At 43.3% G+C, this 12,423-nt stretch overlaps 1 protein-coding gene and 1 long non-coding RNA gene across 4 annotated transcripts in view; one reads left to right on the top strand and one right to left on the bottom strand.

Moving 5' to 3' along the window:
• LOC109909041 (alpha-2-macroglobulin) overlaps positions 1-1,021 on the bottom strand; it is a 29,956-nt gene extending 28,935 nt beyond the window's left edge. Inside the window, exon 1 of one of the 3 annotated variants that reach the window (XM_020507924.2) lies at positions 541-1,021. In XM_020507924.2, coding sequence (XP_020363513.2) covers positions 541-626 — 86 coding nt within the window. In that variant the 5' untranslated portion in view covers positions 627-1,021. The remainder of the gene's footprint in view (positions 1-540) is intronic. The other 2 variants (XM_031795872.1, XM_020507925.2) reach the window with 2 other exon arrangements.
• Positions 1,022-6,405: 5,384 nt separating this feature from the next.
• On the top strand, positions 6,406-9,862 carry LOC116354757 (uncharacterized). The gene is made up of 3 exons (XR_004203972.1): positions 6,406-6,915; positions 7,242-7,395; positions 7,886-9,862. It is a non-coding gene; the product is annotated as an uncharacterized LOC116354757 (long non-coding RNA).
• The last annotated feature ends 2,561 nt before the right edge of the window (positions 9,863-12,423 follow it).

The following is a 12,423-nucleotide window of genomic DNA, read 5'->3' as shown; positions in this document are numbered from 1 at the left end:
CATACAGGAAAATTAGTACAAAATGAGAGTGCACCTCTAAACAAGAAACTACAGATGTAGGATCTTAATTTCACAAGTATTGTTATAGCAAAATAATCCTGCACCAACACGATTTGAATGTTATGTCCATAATGTTGCTTGATATGTGATTCTGCAATTATCTGGACAAAAGTAGGCTACAGGTTGCATGAAAAGTGCAATGCACTAACACATAATATAATTTATGTCAAACACAATGCTCGTCTGCATTTCCTGCAGCGCCATGCAAGTAAAATGTGTGTACAGAGTACATGTAAAATAAATAATAATAATAAAAAGGTTTATTTTGTCCTCCAAAGAGGAGGGGTGGGCCAAAAAATAATAATAATAATAATTAAGATTAAAAAATAAAGATTCCTTTTTAAAAAGCCTATACTTATAGGTGAAATACACAGAACAAATATCTGCAGAAAGGGTAGATGAAAAACAGTTCTAAATTTGCTCAGGACGAGACGCCACATCTGATTACTAAATTCTAACTGACTGTGCAGATTTACTTACGGTCTTGGAGTTTCTTGACAGAAACAAAGCCAGTGAAAGCAGGCAAAGAATATCCATCTACAAATGTGAAGCCCAGAAGGAACCATGACTCAATGAGAGAAATAAAAAACACCAAGTCAGCCTATGTCCCAGTATTCCTACTGGCAAGACTTCCCTACTGCACTTTGTAGAGTACAAGCAGGGGAACTGGTGTAGCCAGGTTGAATGATTGAAGTTAAAGCCTTGTGAATGTTTGACCAATTTGTGTCAACAACAGTGATTTTCAGTGATTGGCAGATTCTCTGTCATGGAGACTACACATGCACCATCAATATACATACAGTACAGTGCAGGACATAGCTTGCATGCAATGCCTGTTTTTTACTTTGTCCATATTAAAAATATATATATATTTAACTTGGCAAGTCAGTTGAGAACATCTTATTTACAATGATGGCCTCCTAGGGAACAGTGGTTTAACTGCCTTGTTCAGGGGAAGAATGACATATTTGTACCTTATCAGCTCGGTGATTCAATCCTGCTACCTTTCGGTTACTGACCCAACGCTCCATCCACTAGGCTACCTGCCACCCCTTTATAATATACAGTGGGTTCAAAAAGTATTGGATCCCTTGATAAAGATGAGCAAAAAAGACTATAAATAAAAATTATATAAATAAATATTACAAACATTGAGCTACAGTGGCAAGAAAAAGTATGTGAACCTTTTTGAATGACCTGGATTTCTGCATAAATTGGTCATAAAATTTGATCTGATCTTCATCTAAGTCACAACACTAGACAGACAGTCTTTTTAAACTAACAACACACAAACAATTATACGTTTTCATGTCTTTATTGAACACACCGTGTAAACATTCACAGTTTAGGGTGGGAAAAGTATGTGAATCCTTGGATTTAAAAACTGGTTGACCCTCCTTTGGCAGCAATAAACTCAACCAGACGTTTTCTGTAGTTGCGGATCAGACCTGCACAACGTTCAGGAGAAATGTTGGACAATCCATCTTTACAAAACTGTTTCAGTTCAGCAATATTCTTAGGATGTCTGGTGTGAACTGCTCTCGAGGTCATGCCACAGCATTTTAAATCGGGTTGAGGTCAGGACTCTGACTGGGCCACTCCTGAAGGTGTATTTTCTTCTGTTGAAACCATTCTGTTGATGATTTACTTCTGTGTTTTGGGTCGTTGTCCTGTTGCATCACCCAACTTCTGTTGAGCTTCAATTGGCGGACAGATAGCCTTACATTCTCCTGCAAAATGTCTTGATAAACTTGGGAATTCATTTTTCCGTCGATGATAGCAAGCTGTCCAGGCCCTGAGGCAGCAAAGCAGCCCCAAACCATGATGCTCCCTCCACCATACTTTACAGTTACCCTTTCCATCTTTATGCAAGTCAACAATTCTTCTGGGATCTCTTTTGTTCGAGGCATGGTTCACATCAGGCAATGCTTCTTGTGAATAGAAAACTCAAATTTTGTGAGTATTTTTTTATAGCACAGGGCAGCTCTAACCAACATCTCCAATCTCTTCTCATTGATAGGACTCACATACTTTTTCCAACCTACACTGTGAACGTTTAAATGATGTACTCAATATAGACAAGAAAAATACAATAATTTGTGTGTTATTAGTTTAAGCACACTGTGTTTGTCTACTGTTTTATACTGTTTTATACTAATACAATTGTTCAGAGAAATATATTTTGTTTAACAAGTAATACCAATAATCCCAAAAAGATAAGGGTAAAAAGGATTGGATTCCCTGTTTTCAATAATCCAGCACCCTCTCCTTCTGAGATTGGAGAACACATTGGGAGGTGTCTTAGACCATTCCTCCATACAGAATGTTTCCCAATTCTTGATATCCTTCATCTGTGTTTATGGACTTTCCTTATCAATTGAAACCACAGATTTCTGGAGACTGAGATGGCCATTGCAAAATGTAGATTTTGTGGTCAATTAACCCTTTTTGGGGGATTTTAATTTGTACTTGGGGATATTGTCTTGCTGGAAGATTCACTTGTACCATGTGAGTTCCTATGTGTACCAGTGAAGTGTACCTTTTGACTTTTTTTACCTCAGGGAACAACACTGTACCCAGAGCCGACTCTACAAGGTGGCAAAGCCGGGCATGGACACCCCAGATAGAATTTGTGCCCCTCCAGTTTTCCTTCCCCATGAACATAACAAATGTTATATGAATCACAGTATACCTGATGACCTGTTGGACATTGTTACATCTGCTCCTGCCACGCCCTCTACTTCTCATCCGGTGTCTCCCTAACTTCTGTAGGGTAGGGGGCACTATTTTCATCCTGTGTCTCCCCTAGTGCTCTCTCCCTCTCTCTCTGTGTGGGTGTATGTGATTGCCACTTCCACGCTGCCAGACCGTAGCCTCTGCTCAGTCAGTCTGCGGTTCAAGCCGTTTGTTCCTGCATAGATCATGTTATCCTCTTGTGCCTGTTTCCCTAGCCTGATGCTGCTTTTCTCTCCACTACAGTTCCGTCTGCTCTGACACTGGTCCCTTTCCCCAGTCCCTCGTCTCGTCAGTCCAGCTTCCCTGCCCCCACTCTACTGCTTCCTTGAATTCTGCTCCAGACCTACTCCCCTTGCCCCAGCCTCAGTTCCTGGTTCCCTGCTACCCGCCAGAGCTTCCCCTGGCCTGCAACCGTATCTTACGGCAAAAAAAGAGCTTCTGGATATCAGGACAGCGATCACTCACCTCGGATTAGACAAAGATTTTTTCTTCAACAAGCAGGAAGCACAGACATTCTCCAAACATCTGACATGGCCAACATTCCCGTTATTTGCAAGAGGAGGAGAAGCAGGTATAGAGGACACAGAGCGGGATGCTCTGTGAGGAAAGCTGCCGTTACCGTCAATATTACTCGCCAACATGCAATCATTGGACAATCATTGGACAATAAATTAGACGAGGTACGATCACGAATGTCCTACCAACGGGACATCATAAACTGTAATATCCTATGTTTCACGGAATCGTGGCTGAATGACGACATGGACGACATGGATATTCAAGTAGCGGGATATACGCTGCACCGGCAAGATAGAACAGCACACTCCGTAAGATGGGAGGGGTGGCGGTCTGTGCATATTTGTAAACAACAGCTGGTGCACGAAATCTAAGGAAGTCTCTAGATTTTGCAGAGTAGAGTATATTGTGATAAATTGCAGGCCACACTACCTGCCTAGAGAGTTTTCAGCTATACTTTTCGTGGCTGTTTATTTACCACCACAGACAGATGCTGGCACTAAGACCGCACTCAGTCAGCTGTATAAGGAAATAAGCAAACAGGAAACCACTCACCCAGAGGAGGCGCTCCTAGTAGCCGGAGACTTTAATGCAGGGTAACTTAAATCAGTTCTACCAAATTTCTATCAACATGTTAAATGTGCAACCAGAGGGAAAACAATTCTAGATCACCTGTACTCCACATACAGAGACACGTACAAAGCTCTCCCTCGTCCTCCATTTGGTAAATCCGACCACAAATATATCCTCCTGATTCCTGCTTACAAGCTAAACTTAAAGCAGGAAGCACCAGTGACTCGGTCAATAAAAAAGGGGTCAGATGAAGCAGATGCTAAACTACAGGACTGTTTTGCTTTCACAGACTGGACATGTTCCGGGATTATTCCGATGTCATAGAGGAGTACACCACATCAGTCACTGGCTTTATCAATAAGTGCATCGAGGACGTTGTCCCCACAGTGACTGTAAGTGCATACCCCGACCAGAAGCCATGGATTACAGGCAACATTCACACTGAGCTAAAGGGTAGAGCTGCCACTTTCAAGGTACAGGACTCTAACCTGGAAGCTTACAAGAAATCATGCTATGCCCTGCGACAAACCATCAAACAGGCAAAGCGTCAATACAGGGCTAAGATTGAATCATACTACACCAGCTCCGACGCTCGTTTTTTGTGGCAGGGCTTGCAAACTATTACAGACTATAAAGGGAAGCACAGCCATGAGCTGCCCAGTGACACGACCCTAACAGAACAGCTAAATCACTTCTATGCTCACTTCGAGGCAAGCAACACTGAGGCATGCATGAGAGCATCAGCTGTTCTGGACGACTGTGTGATCACGCTCTCTGTAGGCGACGTGAGTAAGACCTTTAAACAGGTCAACATACACAGGTCAAAGGTTAAACAGGTCAACATATCCACAGGTTAAACAGGTCAACATATCCGTCTGGCTGTGGGGCCAGACGGATTACCAGGATGTGTGTTCCGGGCATGTGCTGACTGGCAGGTGTCTTCACTGACATTTTCAAAATGTCCCTGATTGAGTCTGTAAAACCAACATGTTTCAAGCAGACCACCATTGTCCTTGTGCCCAAGAACACAAAGGCAACCTGCCTAAATGACTACAGACCCGTAGCACTCACGTCCGTAGCCATGAAGTGCTTTGAAAGGCTGGTAATGGCTCACATCAACACCATTATCCCAGAAACCATAGACCCACTCCAATTTGCATACCGCCCAAACAGATCCACAGATGATGCAATCTCGATTGCACTCCTCACTGCCCTTTCCCACCTGGACAAAAGGAACACTTATATGAGAATGCTATTCATTGACTACAGCTCAGCGTTCAACACCATAGTACCCTCAAAGCTCATCACTAATCTAAGGATCCTGGGACTAAACACCTCCCTCTGCAACTGGATCCTGGACTTCCTGACAGGCCGCCCTCAGCTGGTGAGGGTAGGTAGCAACACATCTGCCATGCTGATCCTCAACACTGGAGCTCCCCAGGGGTGCGTGCTCAGTCCCCTACTGTACTCCCTGTTCACCGACGACTGCATGGCCAGGCACGACTCAAACACCATCATTAAGTTTGCAGACGACACAACAGATGTAGGCCTGATCAACGATGAGACAGCCTATAGGGAGGAGGTCAGAGACCTGGCCGTGTGGTGCCAGGACAACAACCTTTCCCTCAACGTGATCACGACAAAGGAGATGATTGTGGACTACAGGAAAAAGTGGACCAAGCACGCCCCCATTCTCATCGACGGGGCTGCAGTGGAGCAGGTTGAGAGCTTCAGGTTCCTTGGTGTCCACACCACCAACAAACTAACATGATCCAAGCACACCAAGACAGTCGTGAAGAGGGCACGACAAAACCTATTCCGCCTCAGGAGACTGAAAATATTTGGCATGGGTCCTCAGATCCTCAAAAGGTTCTTCAGCTGCACCATCGAGAGCATCCTGACTGGTTGAATCACTGCCTGGTATGGCAACTGCTCGGCCTCTGACCATAAGGCACTACAGGGGGTAGTGCGAACGGCCCAGTACATCACTGGGGTCAAGCTTCCTGCCATCCAGGACCTCTATAGCAGGCGGTGTCAGAGGAAGGCCCTAAAAATTGTTAAAGACTCCAGCCACCCTAGTCATAGATTGTTCTCTCTGCTACCGCACGGCAAACGGTACCGGAGCGCAAAGTCTAGGTCCAAAAGGCTTCTAAACAGCTTCTACCCCCAAGCCATAAGACTCCTGAACATCTAGTCAAATGGCCATCCAGACTATTTACACCCCCCCCCCCCCCTCACACACACCCTCTTTACACCACTGCTACTCTCTGTTGTCTTCTATGCATAGTCACTTTAATAACTCTACCTACATGTACATACTACCACAAATAACCGGTGTCCCCGCACATTAACTGTGTAACGGTACCCCCCTGTACATAGTCTCGCTATTGTTATTTCACTGCTGCTCTTTAATTACTTGTTACTTTTAGCTCTTATTCTTATCTGTATTTTTTTAAACCGCATTGTTGGTTAGGGGCTCGTAAGTAAGCATTTCACTGTAAGGTCTACACCTGTTGTATTTGGCGCATGTGACTAATAGCATTTGATTTGATTTGAACTAGACAAAAACATCAAGAGGACCATGACACAACGTTCTAAGAACGTCCTAAAAACATTCTTGGGAACGTCCCTGGAACAAACCTGGAACAGCAAAAAACTTGCAGTGGACCATGACTGTTTAAATTGAATTAATGTAAATTATGCATTTTAAAGTAAACAGTCAAATCCTGTTGCTACAGGATAATTTTTCTATGACAATACTGGTCAAATTAAGATCCTACATTACATCTGTAGTTTCTTGTTTAGAGGTGCCCTATCATTTTGTACAGATTTTCCTGTGTGTGTATGGTCTCTGTAGTTTTTACATGGTAGCCATTCTTGCAGTGATCCAGGCAGGCCAAGCTTTGTGCCAGTCTTCTGCAGCCCATCGAGATCCTGGTCATGACCATATCTCTGATTGGTGATGAGCAGAGCAAAATTCTTCTCCAAGAGAGTTCTGACCAAGAGTTTCACCGCTGCTTCCAGTTTCAGGTCAGCCAGCACTGGTCGACATCCAGAACCATTCCAATAAGAGTACACAGTACTTCTCAGCTTTGTGATGCATCTCTTCATTTTAGTGCAATGCTATCTTATTTGATGGGAAATATCAAAGTGGTGGCTACCAAAACTTTTCTGGGATTCAAGCTGAAATTTGACATAAAAAAGATGACATTAACTACTGAAGAAAAAGCATTTTTAAAATACACTGATGAAAGGAGAAGTGATTGAATCTTAACAACCTTGACATTGTTGCAGCACGCTCTTACCAACTAAGCCACACTGGATCATATGTCATTGGTTCATTGTCTCACTGACAGGCCCCTCAGGTGGAGAGTGACCAAGTGCAAAACTTTAAGGTGGAGGTTCGATGTGAAAAGTTTCTATCGACAGAGAGAAAGGTCATGATCAAACCCTACAGTCCGATGACATTCATCCAAACGGATAAACCAATCAACAACCCAGGACAAACAGGTCATTTTACACAGAGCCAGTACACAGTCTGCTGGACTGGTTTGCTCTGTCATCACATGTTGCTCCTAAAATACATTTGAAACAAGACAGTAAAGGTCCAGATAACAAAAGAATCCACTGCAGGTTCACTCAGAATATGTACACTGGAGTTTGTACCAACATAACCCATGTTACAAGCTGTTCCTCTCCTGGACGTCATCATTGGATATTGATAGTGTAAATATTTTCAGAAAAAACGCAGTGCAGTTTTCCTTTATCTGAATAGGGTTCTTAGTACCAAAGGTGAAAAATATTATCCAGAGTAGCTGTCGAAAGTTTGTCTTGCAAAATTCTGGTAACTTTCCCGAAAATCCCAGGTTTTCCAGAAATCCCGGTTGAAAGATTCCTGGAGTCTGGAAATCCTTCAATGGGGATTTCTGGAAAACCAATTAAAGTTAGCAAAATGATGCTTCAAAACTCTCATTGAGCGCTTGTCTTTGTGTTTTTACAGTGCAGTTTAGAGTGATCACTTTGGATTCCAGTTTTAGCCCTGTCAATCAGCTGGTGGGTGTTGAAAATTTGAAATATTGAAAACATTGATTTATTTGGTCTTCCTTTAGAACCTTATCTCCACTATTTCGGACAAAAAGAGAGACACAAGGATCACAACATCATAATACTGTGCGATAGACATGGCAATCAGCTATTATGTAAAACTATGTACAGTGTTGTTCAACCAAATGGTTAAAGTGTCCACCCGGAGAATGGAAGCGTGGGGCTTCTTATACATCCCATTTGTACTACATGAACAATAAGGCTTCGGGAATGGGAAATGTTTTGAACAACTATTGGACAAAATCCAAATCTTTAGCTCATGTTATCTGTTTGATAAGGCTACACAAACAGTTGAGACATAGCACTCAATGCAAACATACTGTGCATGTCACTAAATAATACAACACGATAAGACGAGGACCAGCTAGGTAGGTCATCATTCATTTCCACATGGCAGTTACCAGAAGCCTCCATATCAGCTTTATGTGAACACATCTGGGCCACCTTCAGTAAGCAAACTTCAGAACATTGCAGATAGAAATGTCATGAATAGAACTGACGTGACTCCTTATTCTACATGTGAGACAGGCATGTTTGGCCTACATAACATGTTTGTATCTGAACAGTCCACAAGGTTGTGCCCTGCTCAATGTGTCTCTTGTTCTATGAATAAACAGAATGTTCATCAGAAGAGGATTGGACAGTGGGTCAGTACTTAATCCAGTGGCATCATTTTGCAGCTTTCGAGTAAAGATGACCACACCCATGGAAAACATCACCGAACTTGTCAGTTCCCGTCCTCCTTGGTCATGACTGCCCACTCTTCCATGGGTTGTGGACCAATACGGAGAAGCATGAGAGGGGCCGACAAGAGAAGAGGAGCTCACAGCACCGCATGGGCCTGGCACATAAGCTGGTTTCCCGCCATAAACTCTGGGGGGAAAAAGTAAACCACATGGGGCGACTAGACGGTCTACTAGGGGAACAGGAAGCAGGATGAGGAGTCCACATGATTGCTGTGGCGAGTCTTAAAAGAGACGTCCAGTGATGAGACGTGCCACGGAATCGAGAGCTAAGGGGAAGAGGGATCCAGCCAGGCAGACGAGGATAAGAGGAAAAAGAACTGCTTTGACAGATCTTCCCAGAGTCCACACCAGAGGAGTCCTGGCCGGGGTTTGGCATGGAGACCAACGACCCCCACCCTGTCCGACAGCTACAGCAGTTTCCCTTACCGAAGACCTTATGAGTCAGTTTGGCACAGCCCAACAGCGAGATCCGGAGGTGCAAAGGCTTATGGACAAAGTGGCAGTTATTGATGGGAAGAGGCTACAGGATGAGGGTGAGTTACATTTCCCATATTTTGCCATACATAACAGCCTATTATATTGGGTGTGTAGGAGAAGGGAGGGGGAGTTTGAACTATTGGTAGTACAGAGGTCATATCAAGACACTGTGCTGCACTTGGCCCTCTCCCATGTCTTGGGGGACATTTAGGATGGGAGAAAACGGCTGAGCGGGTATTCACCCTGTTCTACTGGCCGGGGGTGACCAGAGACTTAGCCAAATATTGCAGGTCATGCGACAGGTGTCAATGTACGGCCCCCAGGGCCCATTTTCGCAATCCCCTGGTATCTCTTCCCATTATAGAAACCCCATTCAAAACTATTGCCATGGACCTAGTGGGGCCACTGCCACGGTCAGCCAGAGGACACAATACATCCTTGTAGTAGTGGATTACGCGACCAAATATCCAGAGGCTATTCCATTACGCACCATGGTGACAAAAGGCAGAGCCAAGGAGCTGGTTATGTTTTTGCGAGTAGGATTACCCTCAACTATTTTAACAGATCAAGGCACTCCCTTCATGTCCCGGCTCATGAAAGACCTACAGTTGAAGTCGGAAGTTTATATACACTGAGCCAAATACATTTAAACTCAGTTTCTCACAATTCCTGACATTTAATCCAAGTAAACATTCCCTGTTTTAGGTCAGTTAGGATCCCCACTTTATTTTAAGAATGTGAAATGTCAGAATAATGGTAGAGAGAATAATTGATTTCAGCTTTTATTTCTTTCATCACATTCCCATCACATTTTAGGCCTCCGTGCTCACACATGCTTTTTCAGTTCTGCCCACAAATTTTCTATAGGATTGGGGTCAGGGCTTTGTGATAGCAACTCCAATACCTTGACTTTGTTGTCCTTAAGCCATTTTGCCACAACTTTGGAAGGATGCTTGGGGTCATTGTCCATTTGGAAGACCCATTTGCGACCAAGCTTTAACTTCCTGACTGATGTCTTGAGGTGTTGCTTCAATATATCCACATAATTGTCATTCCTCATGTTGCCATCTATTTTGTGAAGTGCACCAGTCCGTCCTGCAGCAAAGCACCCCCATAACTTGATTCTGCCACGTCTGTGCTTCACGGTTGGGATGGTGTTCTTCGGCTTGCAAGCCTCCCCCTTTTTCCTCCAAACATAACGATGGTCATTATGGCCAAACAGTTATATTTTCGTTTATTCAGACCAGAGGACATTTGTCCAAAAAGTACAATCTTTGTCCCCATGTGCAGTTGCAAACCTTAGTCTGGCTTTATTATGGCTGTTTTGGACCAGTGGCTTCTTCCTTGCTGAGTGGCCTTTCAGGTTATGTTGATATACCAATAGTGGATATAGATAGTGGATATAGATACTTTTGTACCAGTTTCCTCCAGCATTTTCACAAGTTCCTTTGCTGTTGTTTTGGGATTGATTTGCACTTTTCGCACCAAAGTACGTTCATCTCTAGGAGACAGAACGAGTCTCCTTCCTGAGCAGTATGACGGCTGCGTGGTCCCATGGTATTTATACTTGCGTACTATTGTTTGTACAGATGACCATGGTACCTTCAGGCGTTTGGAAATTGCTCCCAAGGATGAACCAGACTTGTGGAGGTCTACAATCTGTTTTCGGGGGTCTTGGCTGATTTATTTTTATTTCCCCATGATGTCAAGCAAAGAGACACCGAGTTTGAAGGTAGGCCTTGAAATACATCCACAGGTACACCTCCAATTGACTCAAATGTTATCAATTAGCCTATCTAAAGCTTCTAAAGCCATGACATCATTTTCTGGAATTTTCCAAGCTGTTTAAAGGCAGTCAACTTAGTGTATGTAGACTTCTGACCCACTGGAATTGTGATACAGTGAATTAGAAGTGAAATAATCTGTCTGTAAACATTTGTTGGAAAAATTACTTGTGTCATACACAAAGTAGATGTCCTAACCAACTTGCCAAAACTATAGTTTGTTGACAAGAAATTCGTGGAGTGGTTGAAAAACGAGTTTTAATGACTCCAACCTAAGTGTATGTAAACTTCTGACTTCAACTGTATGTAAGCTATACAGTGTATAGCAGATTAGAACGAGTGTTTATCACCCCCAGACAGACGGACTGTGCGAGAGGCTGAATAAAACCATCATGAGCATGTTAAGATGTGTTGTGGATAAGGACAGGAAAAATTGGGACATGCTGTTGCCCCACCTTATGTTTGCCCTGCGCCAAGTTCCTCAAGCCTCTACCAGGTTCTCCCCCTTCGAGTTGTTGTACGGGTGACCATGCAGAGGCATTTTGGATTTAGCAAAAGAAGCCTGGGAGAACCAACCAATTCCCTACCGCTCGTTCATTGAGCACGTAGTCCTAATGTAGAATAGGGTAGTATTATATGTAGTAAATGTATTATGTAGTAAATACTACAGTAATGTCCACAAAAACACAACAGTTTTTATACCACAGAATTTAATTAGCATTTACCCTGCTCATTCCCCTCCCCAATATCACATTTGTGCCACCCTTAAGTGAGAAACCTACCATATATTGTGTTCCCTACAGGTTATAGTTCAGAGCTTCTGCTCTTCACTATAACCTCTGTTCAGACCCCAGTCCTACCGACCTACAGGTTATGGAATATTTGCTCTTGTTGTATTTCTCCCGGAGGTTTCCTGAAGGAAAAAGCCTCCGCTTTTATATGTGATAATTGCGTTGTTAGCTCTATAAGCAGTTAGTTCATATGCCTTGACACTGTGATTGGCAGAGACAATAAGAAATCAATTCAACCACACCTTTGTTTGATCACAAAACTGGAGAGCAACCTCTATCCAGTGAAGTCCACAAAGCATATTGCATGTAACAAACAGTTGAATGATCAAGCAACTTAATGTTTCTGACATTTTCGGACTACTAAACAACTATTGATTTAGAATCAGAGTTACAGCAAGTCACAAAGAAAACAGGAGCTGCCTCCACTATTCCAGCACCACTTCAACATTTCAACATCATTAAATCACCTTCATTAAATGATTTAGTCCAATCAACGTAAGGTAAATATTAAGGTAAATATGATGTGCCTGTCCATGGTTCCGATTTCTGTCTTTGTGTGTGCTCGTCGTCCCTCAGGGGGTCTCCTGCACTGGACTCAGACCTCCTCAGAGACCTCAGCCTCCCTGGCAGTGGAGA

This window comes from Oncorhynchus kisutch, linkage group LG18 (assembly GCF_002021735.2).
Source record: "Oncorhynchus kisutch isolate 150728-3 linkage group LG18, Okis_V2, whole genome shotgun sequence".
NCBI lineage: Eukaryota > Metazoa > Chordata > Actinopteri > Salmoniformes > Salmonidae > Oncorhynchus > Oncorhynchus kisutch.
Note: the sequence above shows the minus strand (reverse complement) of the source record. Positions and strands in the feature narration are given on the sequence as shown.